Genomic DNA, 19,706 nt, shown 5'->3' with positions numbered 1-19,706 from the left:
CAGCATTTGTTTTGTCTCACCTGCAGTTCATGGCACAGGGAAAAGCTGGGAGCAGCTCCCCTCCATCCACAGCCTCCAAGCCTGGCAGTCAGCTGGATACCATGCTGGGAAGTCTTCAGTCTGACCTGAACAAACTGGGTGTAGCTACAGTTGCCAAAGGTGTCTGTGGAGCCTGCAAGAAGCCTATTGCTGGGCAGGTGAGTTGAAGGTGCTGCCTCATTGCTGGACCTTGGGCTGCAGCTGGGAGCAACGGGGAGGGCTGTTTCGTGAGGCTGGAGAGACTGGAGATGCTGGAGAAACTGAAGTACTCTATTTATCCACTGGCTAGGTACGCTGTAAGCTCCTCCAGTGACCTCTACCCTGCCCCTGAGGGACTGCCCTCTCCTGAGATGATAGGTAATTCAGTTTTCATGCTACCCCAGTCCAGGGCTCACTTGAGTAGTAGAACTTGTCATTCTTGCTGACCTCCAGCTGGTATCTTGTCATGTGGTCTAGGGGAGGGAGAGATAGAATTGTTCTCCAAAATCTGTTTTCCCCACAGGTGGTTACAGCCATGGGGAAAACCTGGCACCCTGAGCACTTCGTCTGCACCCACTGCCAGGAGGAGATCGGCTCGCGGAACTTCTTTGAGCGGGATGGGCAGCCCTACTGCGAGAAGGATTATCACAACCTCTTCTCTCCTCGCTGCTACTACTGCAATGGGCCCATCCTCGATGTGAGTTCCTTGGGGGAGCCACGGTGCTGGCAAGCTGCTGCAGGCCTGGGGGTTAAAATTCCACTTCACCCTGTGTCCTGGGTGGAAGCTTTTGTTCAGGGATTTCTGCAGTTGTTCTGGCCTTCCTTTGAAAGGGAAACAACTTGGCACAGTCAAATTCTTACACCAGTGAGTGGAGTTGGTCCCTTTTACCTTTGCTGGAGTTCCTTCAGAACCCCACAATGCTCCATCATGCTGGTGATGATTCCTCACTTTTGTTGTTGGTAGCCTGTGGTAACAGGCACCAGTGCTGGTCCTTAAGACTGGGTGGGGCCCTGTGTGAGGGAGGAAGCAGTGCCTAAGATCCTTTTAGGGTAAAAAAAAGTGTGCAGTGAGAAAGCCTGAATGAGCCAGAGGCAGGAGCAAATTGACTCTGCTCTCTAAAGTACAGTCTATTTTAATGCTTGCTCTTGTCAGCACCAACATTCATGTCTCCTCTCTCCAGCCCCCCTTACTCACCTCCAATTCATTTACATGACCTGCACTTTGTGTTTTCTTCTCAACAGAAAGTGGTGACTGCTTTGGACAGGACATGGCACCCTGAACACTTTTTCTGTGCCCAGTGTGGAGCTTTCTTTGGACCTGAAGGTATTGCTGGTTTATGCAAGGGAAAAGCAATCTCAGTCTCCCCTCTGAACTGCAGAGGAGAGGGTGAGACAGAGCTGCTTCCAGGGTACAGCCTGAGGCATCACAGGGGAACTACTGGAGTTCCAAGGGAGCTGTTTATGGGGGAAGGATGGTGCCAGTAATAATGGCTTCTCCCTGGGGAGGAAGAACAGGCCTCTGCTGGGATGGGAAGGGAACAGAACAAGAAACAGCTCTGGCTGCTCTGTGTGTTAGCAGCAGGAAGGATGATCCTACCCATGGGTTACCCTGCACAGGTTGTGTGGCCACAGGTGAAGATGAGGAGCTGATCCCTTTGCCTCTCCTCTCTTCTGGCAGGGTTTCACGAGAAGGATGGCAAAGCCTATTGCCGCAAGGACTACTTTGATATGTTTGCTCCCAAGTGTGGAGGCTGTGCCCGGGCTATCCTGGAAAATTACATCTCTGCCTTGAACACCCTGTGGCACCCCGAGTGCTTTGTCTGTCGGGTAAGGAACCCAAGGTCCTTTGCTGCTGCTCTCTGACCCATCTTGTTTCCACCCTGAGGCATCTGGCCTCATATCAGGGTAAGGTGTCTGTGGGGTAGTGAAGGGCAGCCAGCCCCACAACATAAAAACATGCCAGCAACCAAACATCTTCTTGTTCTCTGTTTGTATTAAATTTTGGAGTTGCTTTGCTCTTTCTCTTCCCAGCTTTAACTATGGGGTTCTGCAGCAGCTCACAGATAGAGATATTTCTATGACCTTTAAATAATTATAAGCTAAGCTTCTCTCTGAGCACTTGCCTCAGCAATCAGATTTTGAGGATATTCCTCCCATGCTCCATCTGAAAATGTAAACTAATGAAAGTGACCTTGTTCAGACAAACATGCAAGTCAATGAAATAGTGGCAAGCTCCATACAGCAGGCATAATAAACAGGAATACTGCAGATTAAATGCTTGGCACTCTTTCAGAGAGCATTGCAAATATTAACTCTTACCATCCCCAAGAGATGAGCCAAATCAGCCACTGTTTCCTAGAGTGGGAGAGAAGGCAGAAACCAGATCAAGCAGCCAGAGCCACAAGCTGCTGATTCCTGTTGTGATGCTCAGAGCAGACAGTCACCAACCTGTTGGGACTGTCTGTGGCTCCTGCAGTGGTGTGCAGAGTGAGGCAGAAGCTGTGCCTGACTGGGGATGGCGGGGGGAAGCCTTCTCATGCAGAGATTGAGACTTTATCAAGCAGTTCTGTTTTCCTTTCCCCCTGCTGCGCCCTGAATTAGTGAGGCCAGAACAGATTTCTTCCAGGCCACAAGATGTGATTCTCTTACTGTTTCTGCAAAAGCAAAGCAAACTTTTCAGCTGCTCTGCTGACTGAAGTGACTGTCAGCATTGGTAAAGTCTTGGACTTGCTGCAGGCAAGCTGCATTCTCCTGGTACTGCAGGCGTTCAGCTGCCCGTGGCTCTGCGCGCTGTTTGCTGGCTCCTGCCCACACGCTGGGAGCAGCTGCGTGTGATACTCAGAGCCCTCCCTGGGGAACAGGACAGCAAAACCAGGGTTCACAGAACTGCCTCCTCTGGGTCTTGCTGCTGAGATATTTGGTAAATCCCTCCCTTACTCTGCTGCCTCAGTTTCTCACTTTTACAAGGAGAGGAGTCTCCCCAGTCTGGTGGGGATAGTGGGTGCTTCTGTTGCAAGTTCTGCAGTGAAGTGTCCTCAGATGCTGAGGCGAGGGAGCAGCTCTGGACATTTATTAGCACACAGCTGATGTATCCTCTTCCCCATATCTATTCAACATCATTAGCACTATAGGACAAACAGTTTCTCCCAGCAGTGACCCATGTAACTGGAAATATTTCAGGCTGGACAATCTTTTGCAGAGTGTACCTGCCTAATGCCAGCCATTCTGGAGAGGTCACTCATAAAGATGAATTGTGCTTGATTTTCTCAGCTGGAACCAGTCCCATGCTCATCAGGATTCTGCTGCATGAAAGTCTCTTGGTCCTTTCTTCTGCTTGCCCTTGTGGGGAAGCTGGAGTGAGGGAAAAAAAAAAACAGGGAAAGGTGCTGCAGTGTTTCCCATCTCAGGGCATGAATGTTTTTTTTCCTGGCTGGATACTTATGGTAACTCATCCATAAGTATTTTATTTGTAGAAGTGAAGCCAGCTGGGTGAAGGAGCTGATTAATTCCCTTGTGTCTGTATCTGTCCATTTCTTAGTCTTTTTTTGGAAGCTCTTTCTGATGGGCAGAGTTTGGCTCTGGATGCCTGGGCAGTGCTGAAAGGCAGCAGTTCACCTGCCCACAGCACGGCTGGGCTGTGCCATAGAGCAGAGGGTGCTTGCAGAGCTGCCCCTCCCCACCAGCCCAGCTTCTCACACAAGCTGTCCCTTTGCTTTGTCCTGCTGCAGGAGTGTTTCACCCCGTTTGTCAACGGCAGCTTCTTCGAGCACGACGGGCAGCCCTACTGCGAGGTGCATTACCACGAGCGCCGCGGCTCGCTCTGCTCCGGCTGCCAGAAGCCCATCACAGGACGCTGCATCACTGCTATGGGCAAGAAATTCCACCCAGAACACTTTGTCTGTGCCTTCTGCCTCAAGCAGCTCAACAAAGGAACCTTCAAGGAGCAGAACGACAAGCCCTACTGCCAGAACTGCTTCCTCAAGCTCTTCTGTTAGAGGCACTATAGATGGGCGCTCAAGCATCTTTCTGCCACCCCCTTGGCAGTTCTGTCTCTCTGAACATTACTGTGATTTAGGAACCTTACCAGGCCAGGGGAGGAGGGGGGTGGGGGGTGGGAGGTGCTGCTATGGAGAGGCAGTGGATCCAGAGATGAGATGGACCATTAAACTGGAAACGCCCTTGCTGTGTCTCAGAAGAGAGAGGCTGAGATCCCTCACTGTGGTGTGTGTGTCTGTGTGTGTGACTGACAGCTGAGCTTAGCTCGAGGGCTCTAACAGGGAGATTCTCCCAGCCCCCTCCTGGCAGCAGGAGGCTTTGCCAGTACATTTCAGCCTGTGTCAGCTCTCTGAGCAAATGGTGACACTTGCAGACAACACAGCCCTCTGCTTTGACACCTTATTCTCAGGCTTTTGCCTGCTCGTGTGCAGGGTGACAGCACAGCGAGGTCACCCTGTGACCTCAGTGCCACCCTGGCTCTCCTGGCAGAGTTACACGGTGTGTGTGACTTGCTGAGGGTAGAGCATCAGCACAGGCAGCCAAGACCCTGCAAGGGTCTCTCCAGTTCCATTACACTGTAAGGAGATAATACCACTTACTCTTGTTTTAATTAAGAGGAATCAAGGTGTTACTGTGTGGGGTTTTTTTCTTTTTTTCCCTAGTTTGTTACTCCCTTTCTCAATGCCTTCTCTCAGCACACTGGAGCAGGAGGTGGGGTAAGCCCCAACCATCCCTCAGCACTGTTGTGCTCTCCTGTGGGGACTGCAGCTCCATAGGCACCCAGGCCAGCTCAGGGAATCTGCCGCCCTCACCTGCTGCTCCTGGGAGAGGAAGAGGCATCACCCCTTCTTTAAACACAGGTGCAGAGAGGTTAGAGCAGCCTTTTTCATCCAGCCCTGTCATGAGCGAGTGTGACGTGCGAGTGTTTATCTGCCCTGGGACTCTCCCATCCATCAGGGCCTCAATCTGTCACAGCAGTGGCTAGAAGGAAGGGTTTAAGAAGCCAGGAAAAAAAATCCTAAATTTATATCCTTTCTTCTTCCAGTTTGCTAATGAGACCTATCAGCCCCTTGGTGTTTCCCTTTTCTGTGCTCTTGTTAAACATGTTCTACTGAGAGATGCTACAGCAATAACCTTTTATATTGACTGTTACTGGTATAACGAGTCCTGGGGGGTCAGGTGTGCATGACACTTGGAGTTTTACTATCAAAGTGAATACTGTATCCTGTCTTTGATAAGAACTGTAGATTTCTACACTGATTTTGAATTCATATCTAATTTACTTTTAATCCTCTTATACAGAAATTGGTTTTGAAGTGATTTTAAGAAAGCAATTTTTATATCAAGCTGTGCTGTTCTAGGCAGTGTGCCAGTTGTGCTGGTTTACTGCATCTGTAATCTCAATGCTTTATTAAGCCTAACTAACATTCAATATTTCCTTTTTGTTGCGGGTTGGGAGGGGCTGGAATCTATGGGCAAGGGAACATGACTTGTATTTTTTTTCTCTAGCACAGGCAGGTGAACTGTGAATAGATTTGAGGTTTTTTTTTTCCTCCTCTGGGTCACCTAAAAGTATAATTTCGGTTTTTATTGTAATCTGTAAACTGCTGTATTTGAATCACCTGCCGTTCTCCCAAAGCCCAGTTTCCAGGATGTTAAAAGTGAGTCTTAATATGCTAGGGGGGAAGGAGTTCAGATCTTTTACCTTGGTTTCTCTTCTTCAGCTGCCTGAAACCAGAACAGGGTTAATTGGGGAAGGGGCTCCTTTGTTTCTGTGGAAGAAAGGTCCTGTGACTGAGGAGAAGAAACTGGGAGACAGAGTCTGTTCCTGACTAGCTGTGCAGCTTTGGGCCAGTCACTAAACCTTACCGTGCCTCAGTTTCCCATCTGTAAAATGGGGGCAGTTTAGCCTGGATTTGTGAGGTTATTGTGAGACCTAGCTGATGTTTGGTAAAGCACTTTTAGGTCTCTGGCTGGAGGGTGCTGTGGAGAGGGAAGCACTGTGCTGAAATTCCCAGTGGCATACCAGCCCTGGGAGCAGTGTTTGGAATTCCTGCTCCAGAGAGCTGCAGCTCTGTCACCATTGCCATCTGGTTGTGTTTGCAGCTCGGCAGGTGCATTATAGGGCTCCAGGGGTGGCTGTGTCAGAAACCAGCCCTGAAACCCATGGGTCACTGTCCCATGTAACCTCGTCACGGTGCTGCGCTGCCCTGCTCAGGTCACTGAAACTGTCCCACGGGCTTCCCCCAACAAACAAACCTCAGCGTGTGGGTGTGAGGCCAGAGGGAGCTGTGGGAGCGCTGGAGCTGTGTCAGCTGGGCTGAGCACAGCTCTGGGAAATTCTTGAGGCAAGAGGCCTTGTGCATTTGCCTTTTCATCTTGTAGTCTATTTGACTTAAAATGGATGTTCCTAAGCTGCCTGTGTTTATCTCTGGAATGGTCTACTTCCTTGGTGCCGCTGAGGGGACACACAGCTGTTGTGTGCAGATGCTGGAGAGGGGTGTGATGTTTCTGGCACTGCCACTTTATGTGACACCTGCAAACTGTGTAACCCTGTGCCTCAGTTTCCCTGTCTGGGGAGTTTTTAACCTACCTCACTGCTAGCTGAGGCTTTGTCAGTGACTCTTGTGGCACACCTGGGTGCAGGGTGCTGTGTGGGCTGTGTGGTGCTGAGAGGAGGCTCCTCTGGCCTTAGTGCTTAACCGAGACGATGTCACACTCACCTTCTGCCTTCATCTGGTGTCTGATATGCTGGGGTGCCACACCGATGCTACTCTGCCAAATAATGCCTGGTGGTGGCTGCGGCCGCTGTGGGTGTCCAAAATGCCTGTTCATTCAGTACAGATGCAGCTTTAGGGCAGCACAGCCGCTGTTGGGCTGTGGGGGTGCTCCGGGAAGGTGTGTGGCCCCCCCGGGCCAGGCGCTACCCCTGGGGAGGGCCTTTCACATCTGGGCTGGGCTGGGGAAAACTCCGCTGGGTCGACAATTATTTGATTTTTTCCTCCCTTGTAAACTTCTAACTCCGCTTTTTTTTTTTCTCTCTCTCCATTTAAAATTCTTGCAGTTATGCCAATAAAATTTTTACCAATATAGTCACGCCTGTGTCGCGGTTGTTTCCTGCCCTCGAGTTTGTGAGGGAGCGGAGCCGGGGCGGGCCCCTCAGGGCTGAGGGGGTGGGGGGGGGCACTGCGCTCCTCCGGCCGCCAGGGGGCGGCGCGCGCCCGGCCGCGCGCTCTCCTGCGCCCTTCGCGCCTTCCGCTGGCGTCACGCGCTTCCCGCAGAGCGGCGGATGATTGACGCGGCGGGCAGCCAATGGGCTGAGGGCAGGCAGAGCCGCGGCGCTCTGCGATTGGTCGTGAGCTGCGGTATAAAAGGAGACAAGCCCGCCCTGCGGCCCTTCTTTCCCGGAGCCCTCGTGGAGGTGCGGGCGCGGCGCGGCGGCTCCGAGGCCCGGGCGGGGCTGGGGGGCCGCGCTGAGGGCAGCAGACCAGGAACGGGATCTGGGCCGCGGCCGGGCTATGGGGTTGGGAGCGCTGGGCCCCAGGGCGGAGAGAAGGGGAGGGTGGGGACCCACCTGAGCCGGTCTTCTTTCTGGCAGGTCACAGCTCGTCTTTAAACCCACCGGGCGATCCTTGGAGCACCGCCGAGATGCCCAGGGAAGACAGGGCTACGTGGAAGTCCAACTATTTTATGAAAATCATCGTGAGTGTCGGCTCGGAGCCCTCGTGGGGCGCTGCCGGAGCAGGCCCCGGGTAGCGGGAACCGGGCGGGCCGGGCTGTGGGGGCTTTTAGGAGAGAGGGGTGAGTGCTCAGGGGTGTCTGAACGAGTTCCTGGAACTAGGAAGAGATGTGAGATAGTCCAGATCAGGCCTGCTGGGAATTTGCCGTGGCGCTTCCAGACTTGTTCAGGGATGGGACTCGATGGCTGAGTGAAGGATGCAGCCTATGGCACACCCAGCCTCACTTGGAGCTCATAATTCTCAAACTTCTGATAGACTTTTTTTACGTTTTCATGTGTTGCAGTTTTAATGCTGCTCTGTGCACTGCTCTGAATTTCTTCCTATAGTTACAGTGTTTGTTTTGCTATAGCAACTCCTGGATGATTACCCAAAATGTTTCATTGTGGGAGCAGACAACGTGGGATCCAAGCAGATGCAGCAGATCCGGATGTCCCTGCGTGGAAAAGCTGTTGTGCTGATGGGGAAGAACACGATGATGCGCAAAGCTATTCGTGGTCATCTGGAGAATAACCCTGCTCTAGAAAAGTGGGTAATGCTGCCTGAGGGCACTTTGGGTGCTCTGTCTTGGACAGGCGAGGTTGTCTAAGGAGTAAAACTAAAGGATGTCTTCTTTTCTTCAGGCTGCTGCCTCATATCCGTGGGAATGTGGGCTTTGTCTTCACTAAGGAGGATCTGACTGAGATCCGGGACATGCTGCTGGCTAACAAGGTAAGGGAGATCACTCCTCACTTCATGTTTATGCTGAGATGGAGCACAAAATAAAGCTGAGTCTTCACAGTGGGCAGGAATTCCTCAAGGTTTGGGCATTGGCCCTTGCAGTCTTAGCCAAACTGCTTTAGTTCAGCTGCCTCACTTGTGTGTGCCTGTGTCCTGTCTCTGCTGGAGGAGCACCTCAGGGAGGCGGTGATCCCACAAGATCTGAGGAGAGCATTCTTGCAGCTTCTCGTCTCCCCCCTCTCAGGTGCCAGCTGCTGCCCGTGCCGGTGCCATCGCTCCTTGTGATGTGACTGTGCCAGCCCAGAACACAGGCCTCGGACCTGAGAAGACCTCCTTTTTCCAGGCCTTGGGCATCACCACAAAGATTTCCAGAGGAACCATTGAAATTCTGGTCAGTGAGCTGCGGTTGTTCAAGCTGTTCTTTGACTGGGAGGCCTTGACTGTGGCAGCTGAGGGAGCTGTGAAGGCCAAAGCTCTCATTGTGCCAAGATACTGTATGAGCAGTGTGATTGTTGAACTTTGGGATCTGGAGGAGGGTTGGCTGGCTTGGCTTCAGTGTGCAGTGTGGGGGGATTGAAGTTCTCCATTAGATTTTCCAGGGGTAGGCTCTGTCAGAGGAATGTGCAGGTGAGCTACCTGTAGGTAATGAAGGAAAGGTGCTGCTTTTCTCCTGGCTGACATGGACTTGTTTATGTGATCTGGGGCTTTCTCTTGATTGTGGAGCTGAATGTTGGTTGTGCTCATTTGCTCCTCCACTTCCACCATCTGCATTTGTGTCCCACTGCTTTGACGTGCTGGAATTTCTTGGTGTGTATTCACTCCTTTTCCCTCATCTCCTCAGAGTGATGTGCAGCTTATCAAGACTGGAGACAAAGTGGGTGCCAGCGAAGCCACCCTGCTCAACATGCTGAACATCTCCCCGTTCTCCTTCGGGTTGGTGATCCAGCAGGTCTTTGATAATGGCAGCATTTACAACCCTGAAGTGCTGGACATCACCGAGGAGACCTTGCACAAGCGCTTTCTGGAGGTGAGTGCCACAGCCAGCCCTGTCCCTCGCTGTTGTGGGAGCCAGCACTGCCAGAACAAAGTGTCCTGTCTGGTATTTTCCATGAGGTCCTGCAGGGCCAGGAGCTCTCCTTGGTTCTCTAGAGAAACTGTGTGTCAGGGAGCACCTTCCTGTAGGATTCTTCATCTGAATCTGCTTTGGAAATCATTTGAGGCCAGTTAAAATCATGGAATATCCTGAATTGGAAGGGCCCCACAAGGATCATCAAGTCCAACTCCTGGCTCTGCACAGGACACCCCAGCAATCCTACCCTGTGCCCGAGAGTGTTGTCCAAATGCTTCTTGAGCTCTGGCAGCCTTGGGGCCATGACCATTTCATGGCAAACCTGTTCAGTGCCCTGCCACCCTCTGGGGGAAGAACTTTTTCTTATTATTGCACTTAAAACTCCCCTGACACAGCTTTATGCTGTTCTCACGGGTCCTGTCACTGGTTACCAGAGAGCAGAGATCAGTGACATATAAATGTTGATGCCTTGATTTCACGGGAGCTGTTACCTGTGTGCATTGCATGCTTTCCTTTCTGTTTGCATTGTAAAAGCTGTCATCTGGCCATCCTCTGCTGCGATTTCTAGGTTATTTCTCAGGCCACAGAGACACAAGTCTGTCTCTTTGCAGGGTGTTCGCAATGTTGCCAGCATCTGTCTGCAGATTGGGTACCCGACCATCGCGTCCGTGCCCCACTCCATCATCAACGGCTACAAGCGTGTCCTGGCCGTGGCTGTGGAGACCGACTACACCTTCCCACTGGCTGAAAAGGTAATGGCTGGCTCTGAGCTCTGCAGAGGGGGTGTTAGAAGTGCAGCCAGGCACATTCACAGCATGTCCTCTGGTTTGAGAGGACTGGGATGTCGCTCTTGTGCTGAGATTGAGGCAGGAACAGGCGAGAGGCAGGATCGGAGAAAAGGCAAAGAAGGCTCAAAAGAACCATGTGGTTTTTATGGAGTGGTACCATAGGTTCTATTCTATTGGCTAACTAACAAAAATATCTTTCTCACACACTGTCCTTAAGAGGAACAGAAAAATAAAGTAGAAAAACACCTGCAAATTGTTTATACTCAACAAGTTATCACATCTTTCCAACTCCCTAAAACTTCTCACAAGCCACTGTGGGAAACACTTGCTGTTTCTCCTTCTCTGTCCCGTGGCATCCACACTGAGACACTCCTGTGTGAGATGTGGCTGGAGAAGGGGCACCTGCTTCCTTCCATATGTTGTGTACAAATGGCAGGAGAGAGCTGATTTACCTGGGGGCTGAAAGCTTAGCTGAAATATCTTTGGTTCTTCATATCTGCTACTGATAAGTGGACCTGTTTGGATTCTGGCAAGCTGCAAGTGCTGCCTTTATCATTGCAAAGGTTCAGTCCTGCAAAATGTTTTGTTCCCTGTGAGTTTACATTTTTTCCCCCACTTTTACAGGTGAAGGCCTTCCTGGCAGACCCCTCAGCTTTTGTGGCAGCTATGCCTGTGGTGGCTGAAACTGCTGCACCTGCTGCTGCCGCTGCTGCTGCTCCAGCGAAGGAGGCAGCCAAGGAGGAGTCGGAGGAGTCTGACGAGGACATGGGATTTGGTCTCTTTGACTAACAGCAGCCACCCTCTCTGCCTCTGTCAGAGTTGGCCCGATGGGAGAAATAAAAAGCTATTTTACACCTTCATGTGTGCCTGCATCGATGGTGTAGTCTCCATGTCAGCTGGGGTTTGGGAACGGTGTAACGCGAGGGGCCCTGCGCTCCAGGGCGATGGTTGTTCTCGGGCCGGGGCACGGCGGGGAGCGGTTGTGCCCCGGCCCGGGTGCTGGAGGGGAGCAGTTGTTCTCGGGGCCGCAGCGCGGATCTCCCCGGCCGGGCCGAGCGCAGGCCGTGCCCGCAGCACGTCGGGGCGGTGCAGCCGCCGCCCGTCCCGTCCCGTTCCGGTTCCCCGCGCGGCGCGGCCGGGGCTCCCAGGCCGGGCGGGCAGCGCCCATCGCCGTGGCGCCGGGCCCGCCCCGGAAGCCGCTACCGGTTCCGGGGTCGAGCGGAGCGATGGCGGCCGACACGCAGGTGAGTGCGGGACGGGCCGCGCACGGTCCGGCCCGGGCAGGGGAGACCGGCGGGGGCTGCGCCCGGGGCCGCGCCCCGTCCCGCTCTCGCCCCGCCGCGCCCTCGGCCCGGCTGCGGGGCCCGGCCCGGCGCCCGAAGCCGCCCGGGGACGTGGCAGCCGGGGCGGGCCCCGCCGAGCCGCCCGCACCGCGCCGTGCCCGGCCCGCGGGAAGCGGCCGCCGCCGGGGAACCCGGGCGGAGCGAGGGCGACCGGGACCGGCCCGGCGGAGACCCGGCACGAGTCGCGTCCCGCCCGGCTGCGGCGCCGTGTGCGGCTGTTCCGGTTCGCACCGCCCGGCCGCGGTGTGACCGCTCCCCGTGCCCCGAATGTGGGACCTCCGGCTTCATCCTGAGGGGCTTGGGATGGTCCCAGAGCAAATCCCAGTCTGCTCGGCATCAGGTCTTCACTTGTACAAATGCTGCCTTTGTGCTCTGTATTTGCAGAAGCATTGATGGTATGCTGGCTGTGTAATGTGTACATAAATATCCTTAAAAAATAAAAATAGAAAGCAAACTGTTGAAGCCTGTCCCAGTGGCTTTTCCGTGGAGACTTGGTGGGTAGTCGAGGTTTTGGAGTTTGTGTAAGTCACTGAGATGCTGGTGAGATCCTGTAGCGTTATACATAATTTATATTTTTAATTTCTAGACTTAGGATAATTTTAACATGTTTTTCATGTCTGCACATTTCCCTGCTCATCATTAAGTAGCATGAGTAAGTGCAGCTTGGTTTGAGTTTGCGTATGATGAACTCATGTAGTTGAAATCTTTGATAGTAGAGCAGGTCCATAACAGCAGCTGGTTTGTTTGGTTCTGGTGCCGGTCACGTTGTTGGTCACCCTTTGCAGCTCAGCCCAGCCTCACTGTTCACAGGTGCAGCACTGCTTCCAGCCAGCTTTTAAGGGGACTTGTGGGTGTGAAACGGTGACAGTCTCAGGGAGGTGTGGATGGACTTGAAAGGTCAGGAAGCCACTGTGCAGGATCAGCCTTCCAGCGTGTAGGCAAAAAGCTTCACTGAAAGCAGCTTTGAGGAGCTCTTTGAAAAATATTGAAAAGGGAAGGAACAGTTTTCTATGAGTTTCTAAAGACATGCTCTGCCTTTTGGAAAGTTGATATAAAGTTGCTCAGTTTAAGAGCTGGATTTCAAAAGCCTTTCCTGGAGAGCTGTGCTTTGCTTTATGTAAATGTTGAAAACCTGGGTGTGTAGGTCTCCCTGGGCTGTCTGCAGTTCAAGTGCCCCTTCAAGACTACCTGGACTTCAGGGGATAACATACAGGGAGAAGCTCCTTTGAATTCTGGAAGTTACTGTATTTTGCTTTGAAAGGTCCTGTGCTCCAGATTATGGGTCCCAGTTCTTACTCTGTGTTACTTTTAGAGGCGTGGGTGTCTCTTACAGAGCATGAGAGCACAGATAATTGGAGAGCAGTCATCCCTCAACCCTGGGGAAGGAGTTTCACAGTGTGTGAAGCACAGTGACCCTTCCTTGGTGGATGCTCTCATTTGGGCACTAAGGGGTCATGTGGCAGCAAGTGACATGTTCTGCTTGCCCTGGTTTATGTTCTGTGGGTTGATATCAAAGGCAGTCTGGTGTTTTTTGTGCTTTGTGGTTTTAGATTTCTGACACACTGAAGCGGTTTGCAGTGAAAGTAACTACAGCCAGCGTGAAGGAGCGGAGAGAGATCCTCAGTGAGCTGGGAAAATGCATTTCTGGGAAAGGTAAAAGCTTGGGAGCACTGTTCTGCTTACCTGGGTGGAGGAGAATGTTAAAATGTTTTGTTTCATAAGGCTGTGTGAAGAGTATTTGTTTAGGGAGAGAGTGCTCAATCACAGGGTTAATTCCAGGTGTGGGGTTTGTGGGTAGCACAGAACCAGCTTTTGGCACATCTGCTTTTTCCAGTCAGTAGCTGTAGCATTGTGTATGTTAGTTCTTCATATAGTGCATCACTTGAGTTTCTCTCATGACTCTTGGCTTGTTCTTTTGGTACATATGGAATATTTGGATACACACATGTATAGAGATGGGAAGTGTGGAAGATTACAGATGGTCTTAATAAAACAGCTGAAGCAAATTTTAAAAACCTATTTCTCTAATTTTCTGAAGATGACCGTGTTTCACATGTTCCAGTTATACCATTATTTATAAAAATACACATAAAATGTATATAAAGAGCAAACTTTTACTGTGATTCTTGCAAGCAATTTCATAGATGCAAACATTTTACTGATTTCAGTCATAAAGTGAATCGTGTTTGTGTTAAAGATCAAGAGCACAGTGATTTATGAAGAAGTATTTTGAAATACATTGTTACAGATCTCCCAGAAGGTGCAGTGAAAGGCCTTTGCAAACTCTTCTGCCTTACTCTGCATCGATACCGGTGAGTAAATATGGTGGTGTTCACAGGGGAATCAAACGAGGGAAGAGATGAGGATCTGACTCCGTGTTTCAGAAGGCTGATTTATTATTTATTATATATATTGTATTAAAAGTACATTATATATTAAAGTATACTAAAAGAATAGAGAAAGGATTCATCAGAAGGCTAGCAAGGAAAGGAAAGAATGGGATGATAGCAAAAGCTCATGACTTTCAGAGAGTCAGAGCCAGCTGACTGTGATTGGCCATTAATTACAAACAACCAACATGGACCAATCAAAGATCCACCTGTTGCATTCCACAGCAGCAGATAATTATTGTTTTTCTTTTCCTCTGAGGCTTCTCAGCTTCTCAGGAGAAAAAATCCTAGCGAAAGGTTTTTTCATAAAACATCATGGCTACAAGTAAATTGATGTGGAAAGGCTGTATTATGTAATCTGTCAGTACTTAGTCATTAAATTGGTCTGGAGCATCTGGAAGTGTTAGCATGCAGTGTCACAGAAATGTATGTGACATCAAAATATGTCATCTTGTAATTACATTCTCAGGGAAGGACTGACATTAAAAAATTCTACAATATTTGCCTTGCGTTTCATCTTTAATTTTGAAATGAAAACTTTAATCCTGTGGTTCATTTTGTAAGAATGAACACCCATGTCCTTGTGAAGCAAGACTGAGCTGTCTTTTAGAAGATTTCAAGTGGGATTAAATCACGGTCTGTTGTAGAGGAGCTGTTCACAACCCATTTTCTTCTACATAACTGCTGTCACTTGAGGAAGGGAATGGAGGTCTCTGATAAAAACTTCTGCACTGTGCAGAACAGCAAGGATGAAATAGTTATTAGGCTGACGGCTGAAGTGAGACAGCAGAGCAGGGGTGGTGGTGAGGTGCAGGGGTGGTGGTGTGGGTGCAGTGTGGCAGGCTGGGCACGTTCCTGATCCGTGTCTGTCACAGGGATGCGGCGTCCCGCAGGGCCCTGCAGCTGGCCCTGCAGCAGCTGGCAGAGTCCCAGCCTGAGGCCACGGCCAGGAACCTGCTGCACTCGCTGCAGTCCTCAGGAATCGGCGGCAGGGCTGCCGTGCCCAGGTGAGTCGCCTCGTGCGGAAGTGGAAGCAGTTCTGAGTTGCTGGCAGTTCCTCCTGTTTACATTGAGGCTTCTGCTGCTGCTTGGCAGAAGTGTTCAAAGCCTTAAGAGGGAAAGCTCTTAGTGCTGTTCAGATTTTCCTCTCTTATCTTTGCCATATCATCTGGGAAAGCAGAGGGAATACCTTGGTATAACTGCTGGTGGACTGGGGCTGAGTTATGGTTTAGCCTTTGTTAAACTTCAGGTCTGGGGAGATGAGGAACAAACTCTTTCAAGAAACAGTCTCTGTCTGGGGAGATGAGGAACACACTCTTTCAAGAAACAATCTCCAAAATTACTAGGAAAGGAAAATTTCATCACCTGTCAAATGTTCAGCTGCCTCATGTGCTATTTGGAAGCTTTGAGTGTCAAACCAGAGCTGAAACAACCAACTTCTGAGGGCTGATTATTTTCTGTAAAAACTAAGGCTTTAGCTGCATTTTTGTGTGGTAGAATTGCTTGTCAGTCAGGTGCTGTTCTAATTTGGGCAAAATAGGTCTGTAATGGTCTAGTAAGTGTAAGTTATGTCCTGGAAAGTGTAGATTGACCTCCCTCTCCTGTTTGTACAACAGTAAGAGCAGTGGATCTGCAGCTCTGCTGGCACTCTCCTGGACATGCCTGCTTGTTCGCACAGTCTTTCCAACCCCTGACAAGAGACAGGGAGAAACATGGAAAAAACTGGTAGGTTCTTTAAGGTTTGCAGAAATATCCCATCACATATATGGACTTAAATATTTCTAATGTGTTGCTGCAATGTTGCAAACAATGCTGAATTTAACTGAAAACACCAAATTGGAATCCAGTTTTAGAGGGAGATTTGGTGTATTGTGACCTCTCTCCTGTTCCTCTGGAGAAAGCAGAAGGTGTATAAAGCATTAGTGGGGCAGTCTTGCACCTGTACAGTTGCTCTGCATACAGAGATGGCTACTGGTGCCTCTGAGGGGCATCTGCAGTTTGACCTGAAGTCCTTGTGCCTCCCTTGAAATATCTCTCTATGATACTGTCATACAGCTTTTGCCTTCCTTTCACTTCCTTTACACAAACATGTGAGTGTGAGTGTGCTCGTAGCACACTGGGATATAGCTGGAACAGATTTTAAGAAGAGATGTAATCTGTTTTCAGTGCTTCCAAAACTGTTGGGCATAGTTCTGCTCTAGGTGTGGGATGAAAGTAAAGGCAGCTTGTTGGAAGAACTTAGATGATCTAAATATTTAAGCAGATTCAGCTGATCATTGACAATCATTGACATTTGGCATGTCTTGTTTGATATGAGCTCTCTGAGGAGCGGGTGAACAAAGGTTTTTTTGTCTATTGCCTTTGGCAGGTGGAGGTTCAGTGTTTGCTCCTTTTGGAAGTCCTGGGAGGCTCTCACAAGCAGGCAGTGGATGGGGCTGTGAAGAAATTGAACAGGCTGTGGAAAGAGGTGATGTTTACATTATGTGCCATATTCTACAGCTGTTCTATTCTGCGCTGTTAACGTGCCTTGCTTTTCTCCTCTTAAGAACCAGGATCTGGTGGATCAGTACCTATCTGTCATTCTGGGGCTTGAACCAAGCCAGAGTTATGCTGCAATGCTGGGACTTGTGGTGCAGTTTTGCACAGCCCAGAAGGAGATGGATATTATTAAACGATACAAGGTGAGTCTGTTGTACAGCTTTTTTTGGGGGAATAACAAGCATCATCTGTTATCGTGAAGAAAGGATTGAAAAGGTGTCTTAGTGAGGCTGGTACTTTGCTTCTGCCCTGGTTTCACTATCTGTCAATTCAGTAGTCCTGCACTTCTGACTGAAAGCTGGGGTGTGTTTAGACAGGAGGTGCCAGATAAGTGGCTGTTTGGTGTTGCCTGTGCATTTCTGTGGGTGTCCAACATACAGCTTCCTGCCTTGTCCCTGCTGTGGGAATGAAAGGCAGCATGTAGCTCTCAGTGTGGTTTGAGTGTTGGGCTCGGGGAGAGCAGGGAGCACTGGTCTCTGCTTGACTGGCTCATGTGAGGGTGCAAGGAAAGGAGGAAGAGGAGATGGGGTATCCAGCTTGGCACCTGATGGTGTGCCAGGACCTAAGTACAGGTTGAGATGTGGCTGTAATCTGGTGTTTCTGCTTGTTCAGAGTGCTCTCCTGGATTTCTATTTGAAGACCATCCTTATGAGCAAGACAAAGCCTCAGAAGCACGTGCTGGTGAGACAGTGTTTAGAGCTGCTTGTGATGCTGTCCCACAGGCAGCACTGCCCTGTGCTGAGTGCCCTGTCCCCTTTGCAGGACAGCTGTTCTCCCCTGCTTCGCTACGTGTCCCACGCCGAGTTCAAGGACTCTGTTTTGCCAACTCTGCAGAAATCGCTGCTGCGGAGCCCTGAGAACGTAACTGAGAGTGAGTCTGTCACCTCTGCGTTGCTCTGTCAAAGAGCCTAAATCCTTATCACTCTGGAGCTGGTGGGGCAGTGTCACTCTGGGCTTTGCTTTGGGTCCCTGAGTGCAGGCAGGATTGTCTGGCATCAAGGGTTGGATGTGGAGAAGCAGCATTTGTGGTGTGATCCCAGTGTCAGGGTATGTGATAGCTACTGTTTGCACTGAGGACAGGATTTCACAGCTGAATGCTAAGAATAATCCTGAATTATTCTGTTCATTTGGCATCAGTTTCAGTAGTTTTTTTATTCCTACTCCTTATTAACCTGTCTGCTCTTGATGTGAACTCTGGTGAAGAGTGTATTAAAATGCTAATGGCATATCACATTTTGTTAAGTAACTGTTTTTATCTCTTATGTTGTCAGCAATCTCTTGCTTGCTCGTATCTGTGAACCTGGATCTCAGCCAGTATGCTCTAGACATCGTGAAAGGACTGGCCAGTAAGTACACTCTCTCACTTCTGGAGGGAATTATGAATTCAGAATAAAGCTTTCTGCAACTTTCTGGCTGTACCTACAACAGGTGAAAAGGTTGTTTTAGGTGGGAGGGAGGATGATGCTGTAAATTGGAACTGGAATAGTTCACATGATGGTTCCAGAAGCTGCATTAAGCCACATGTAAAGATAATCCTTACTTGCTGATTTTATGCAGTTTGTCATAAGGATCTCTTGGCTCGTGTGTTATTTTCTAGGTCATCTAAAATCCAACAGTGTGCAGCTGATGGATGAAGCAGTTGTGGCATTGAAGAACTTGGCTCGGCAGTGCAGCGATCCTTCGGCTGTGGAGTCTCTGGGCAGGCACCTTTTTGCCATCTTAGGGGGTGAGTAAGTTGTCAGATAAGCAGTGGGGATGAATCAAGGTTTGACAGCCTCAAGAAGTTTTGTGTATTGTATCTGTTCTCTTTACTGCCTGTATGGAGGGGGTGGCTCAGCCTGGATCAGGGATAATGGTGCAAGCTTTTGTGTTTTGGAGGAGATTCTGGAGATTCTGGATGTAGCACAGAGCTGTTGCCTGTACTCACCTGTCACCTTTGTGTTTCTTGTTGGCAGGCTCAGAGGGGAAGCTGACAGTTGTTGCTCAGAAGATGAGTGTCCTTTCAGGTGAGGGTCCTGGAAGAAAGCTCTGGTGGAAGAAATTGAGCAGAAGGCTGAATGGAAGGGATCTCTACCTCAGCCTTTAGGATTTCCAGCCTGTCACTCTAAATTGGCTGTAGTTGAAGCCATAGAGGGTGCTGGATACCACATACCAGTTCCTGACTTTCTATTCAAAGAAAATAATTGGCTGGTAGGCCAAAAATTTTCTTCAAAGAAGATGACTTGCACCCAGAGTGAAAATGAAGACAGAGATCTGGCAGTGTGGTACATGGTGGATGTAATATCCAGGTGTAGTAACAAGAAAAAGAGATGTCTGTGCAAGGATTGAAGTGTGAGGGGTTGTTCTTGATTGGTTTTAGATGTTGTGCTGGTAGTTTGGGAACTACTGAGAGAATTCTGTCCTTTCAGGGATTGGCAGCCTTAGTCACCATGTGGTTTCTGGACCCTCCAGCCAAGCTCTTAGTGCAACTGTGGCTGAGCTTTTCATTCCTTTCCTGCAACAAGAAGGTGAGAGCTTTTGCCTTTGTTCTGGATTTGCTAAGCTGTGTTTCATCTTGAGCAGGGTTTTTACATGGTTATTCAAGATTAATCTGGATTCTTGCCTGCTGTGTAAGAGAATCTGTTGCCCTATTTTGATGAACAACCCCAGGGAGACTGTGCTGTGCCTGTTAGGAGCACGTGTTCTTTTCCTGCATCCTCTTGTTGTTACCTGCTTTCTGTTTTCTGTTCTGTGCTTTCTGCAATTGCTGGACTGATGTGAGCTCTGGTTTTTCCCCAGTCCATGAAAGCACATTGGTTCATGCAGTCTCTGTCCTGGCTCTTTGGTGTGCTCGGTTCACCACAGAAGTTCCTAAAAAGCTGGTGGAATGGCTAAAGAAAGCCTTCAGCCTTAAAACCTCGACTTCAGCAGTGAGACATGCCTACCTGCAGTGCATGCTAACCTCCTTCAAAGGTAAAACTGGGCAGCTGCTGATAACTCTTGGTTGTGGGGCTTAGGAGGAGAGTTAGCAACCTTTGTACTTCCTGATACAGAGAGCTCTGCTCTCTGGAAGATTTTGTAAGGCAATGTCTTTTTACTGACCTTCACATTTCTCCTTAAACTCTTCT

The 19,706-nt window shown here is 49.9% G+C and overlaps 3 protein-coding genes across 5 annotated transcripts in view; all 3 read left to right on the top strand.

The window, feature by feature from the left end:
- PXN (paxillin) overlaps nucleotides 1-4,106 on the top strand; it is a 41,761-nt gene extending 37,655 nt beyond the window's left edge. For both annotated transcript variants that reach the window (XM_058037103.1, XM_058037102.1), the window contains 5 exons: nucleotides 27-197; nucleotides 542-715; nucleotides 1,261-1,342; nucleotides 1,697-1,845; nucleotides 3,747-4,106. In XM_058037103.1, coding sequence (XP_057893086.1) covers nucleotides 27-197; nucleotides 542-715; nucleotides 1,261-1,342; nucleotides 1,697-1,845; nucleotides 3,747-4,013 — 843 coding nt within the window. In that variant the 3' untranslated portion in view covers nucleotides 4,014-4,106. The remainder of the gene's footprint in view (nucleotides 1-26; nucleotides 198-541; nucleotides 716-1,260; nucleotides 1,343-1,696; nucleotides 1,846-3,746) is intronic.
- Nucleotides 4,107-7,395: 3,289 nt separating this feature from the next.
- On the top strand, nucleotides 7,396-11,188 carry RPLP0 (ribosomal protein lateral stalk subunit P0). Its single transcript, XM_058036873.1, has 8 exons — nucleotides 7,396-7,435; nucleotides 7,613-7,716; nucleotides 8,104-8,279; nucleotides 8,375-8,462; nucleotides 8,716-8,862; nucleotides 9,313-9,498; nucleotides 10,152-10,292; nucleotides 10,953-11,188. The coding sequence occupies exons 2-8, from the start codon at nucleotides 7,663-7,665 to the stop codon at nucleotides 11,115-11,117; spliced, it is 957 nt and encodes a 318-aa protein (XP_057892856.1). The 5' UTR covers nucleotides 7,396-7,435; nucleotides 7,613-7,662; the 3' UTR covers nucleotides 11,118-11,188.
- Nucleotides 11,189-11,536: 348 nt separating this feature from the next.
- GCN1 (GCN1 activator of EIF2AK4) overlaps nucleotides 11,537-19,706 on the top strand; it is a 38,403-nt gene continuing 30,233 nt past the window's right edge. For both annotated transcript variants that reach the window (XM_058036892.1, XM_058036891.1), the window contains exons 1-14: nucleotides 11,537-11,572; nucleotides 13,222-13,324; nucleotides 13,920-13,983; nucleotides 14,937-15,068; nucleotides 15,678-15,786; nucleotides 16,430-16,528; nucleotides 16,608-16,742; nucleotides 17,212-17,280; nucleotides 17,362-17,470; nucleotides 17,871-17,945; nucleotides 18,197-18,325; nucleotides 18,555-18,605; nucleotides 19,008-19,106; nucleotides 19,378-19,551. In XM_058036892.1, coding sequence (XP_057892875.1) covers nucleotides 11,555-11,572; nucleotides 13,222-13,324; nucleotides 13,920-13,983; nucleotides 14,937-15,068; nucleotides 15,678-15,786; nucleotides 16,430-16,528; nucleotides 16,608-16,742; nucleotides 17,212-17,280; nucleotides 17,362-17,470; nucleotides 17,871-17,945; nucleotides 18,197-18,325; nucleotides 18,555-18,605; nucleotides 19,008-19,106; nucleotides 19,378-19,551 — 1,366 coding nt within the window. In that variant the 5' untranslated portion in view covers nucleotides 11,537-11,554. The remainder of the gene's footprint in view (nucleotides 11,573-13,221; nucleotides 13,325-13,919; nucleotides 13,984-14,936; nucleotides 15,069-15,677; nucleotides 15,787-16,429; nucleotides 16,529-16,607; nucleotides 16,743-17,211; nucleotides 17,281-17,361; nucleotides 17,471-17,870; nucleotides 17,946-18,196; nucleotides 18,326-18,554; nucleotides 18,606-19,007; nucleotides 19,107-19,377; nucleotides 19,552-19,706) is intronic.

This window comes from Melospiza georgiana, chromosome 18, assembly GCF_028018845.1.
Source record: "Melospiza georgiana isolate bMelGeo1 chromosome 18, bMelGeo1.pri, whole genome shotgun sequence".
In the NCBI taxonomy this organism is placed as follows: domain Eukaryota; kingdom Metazoa; phylum Chordata; class Aves; order Passeriformes; family Passerellidae; genus Melospiza; species Melospiza georgiana.
This window is presented reverse-complemented; position numbering and strand designations above follow the sequence as displayed.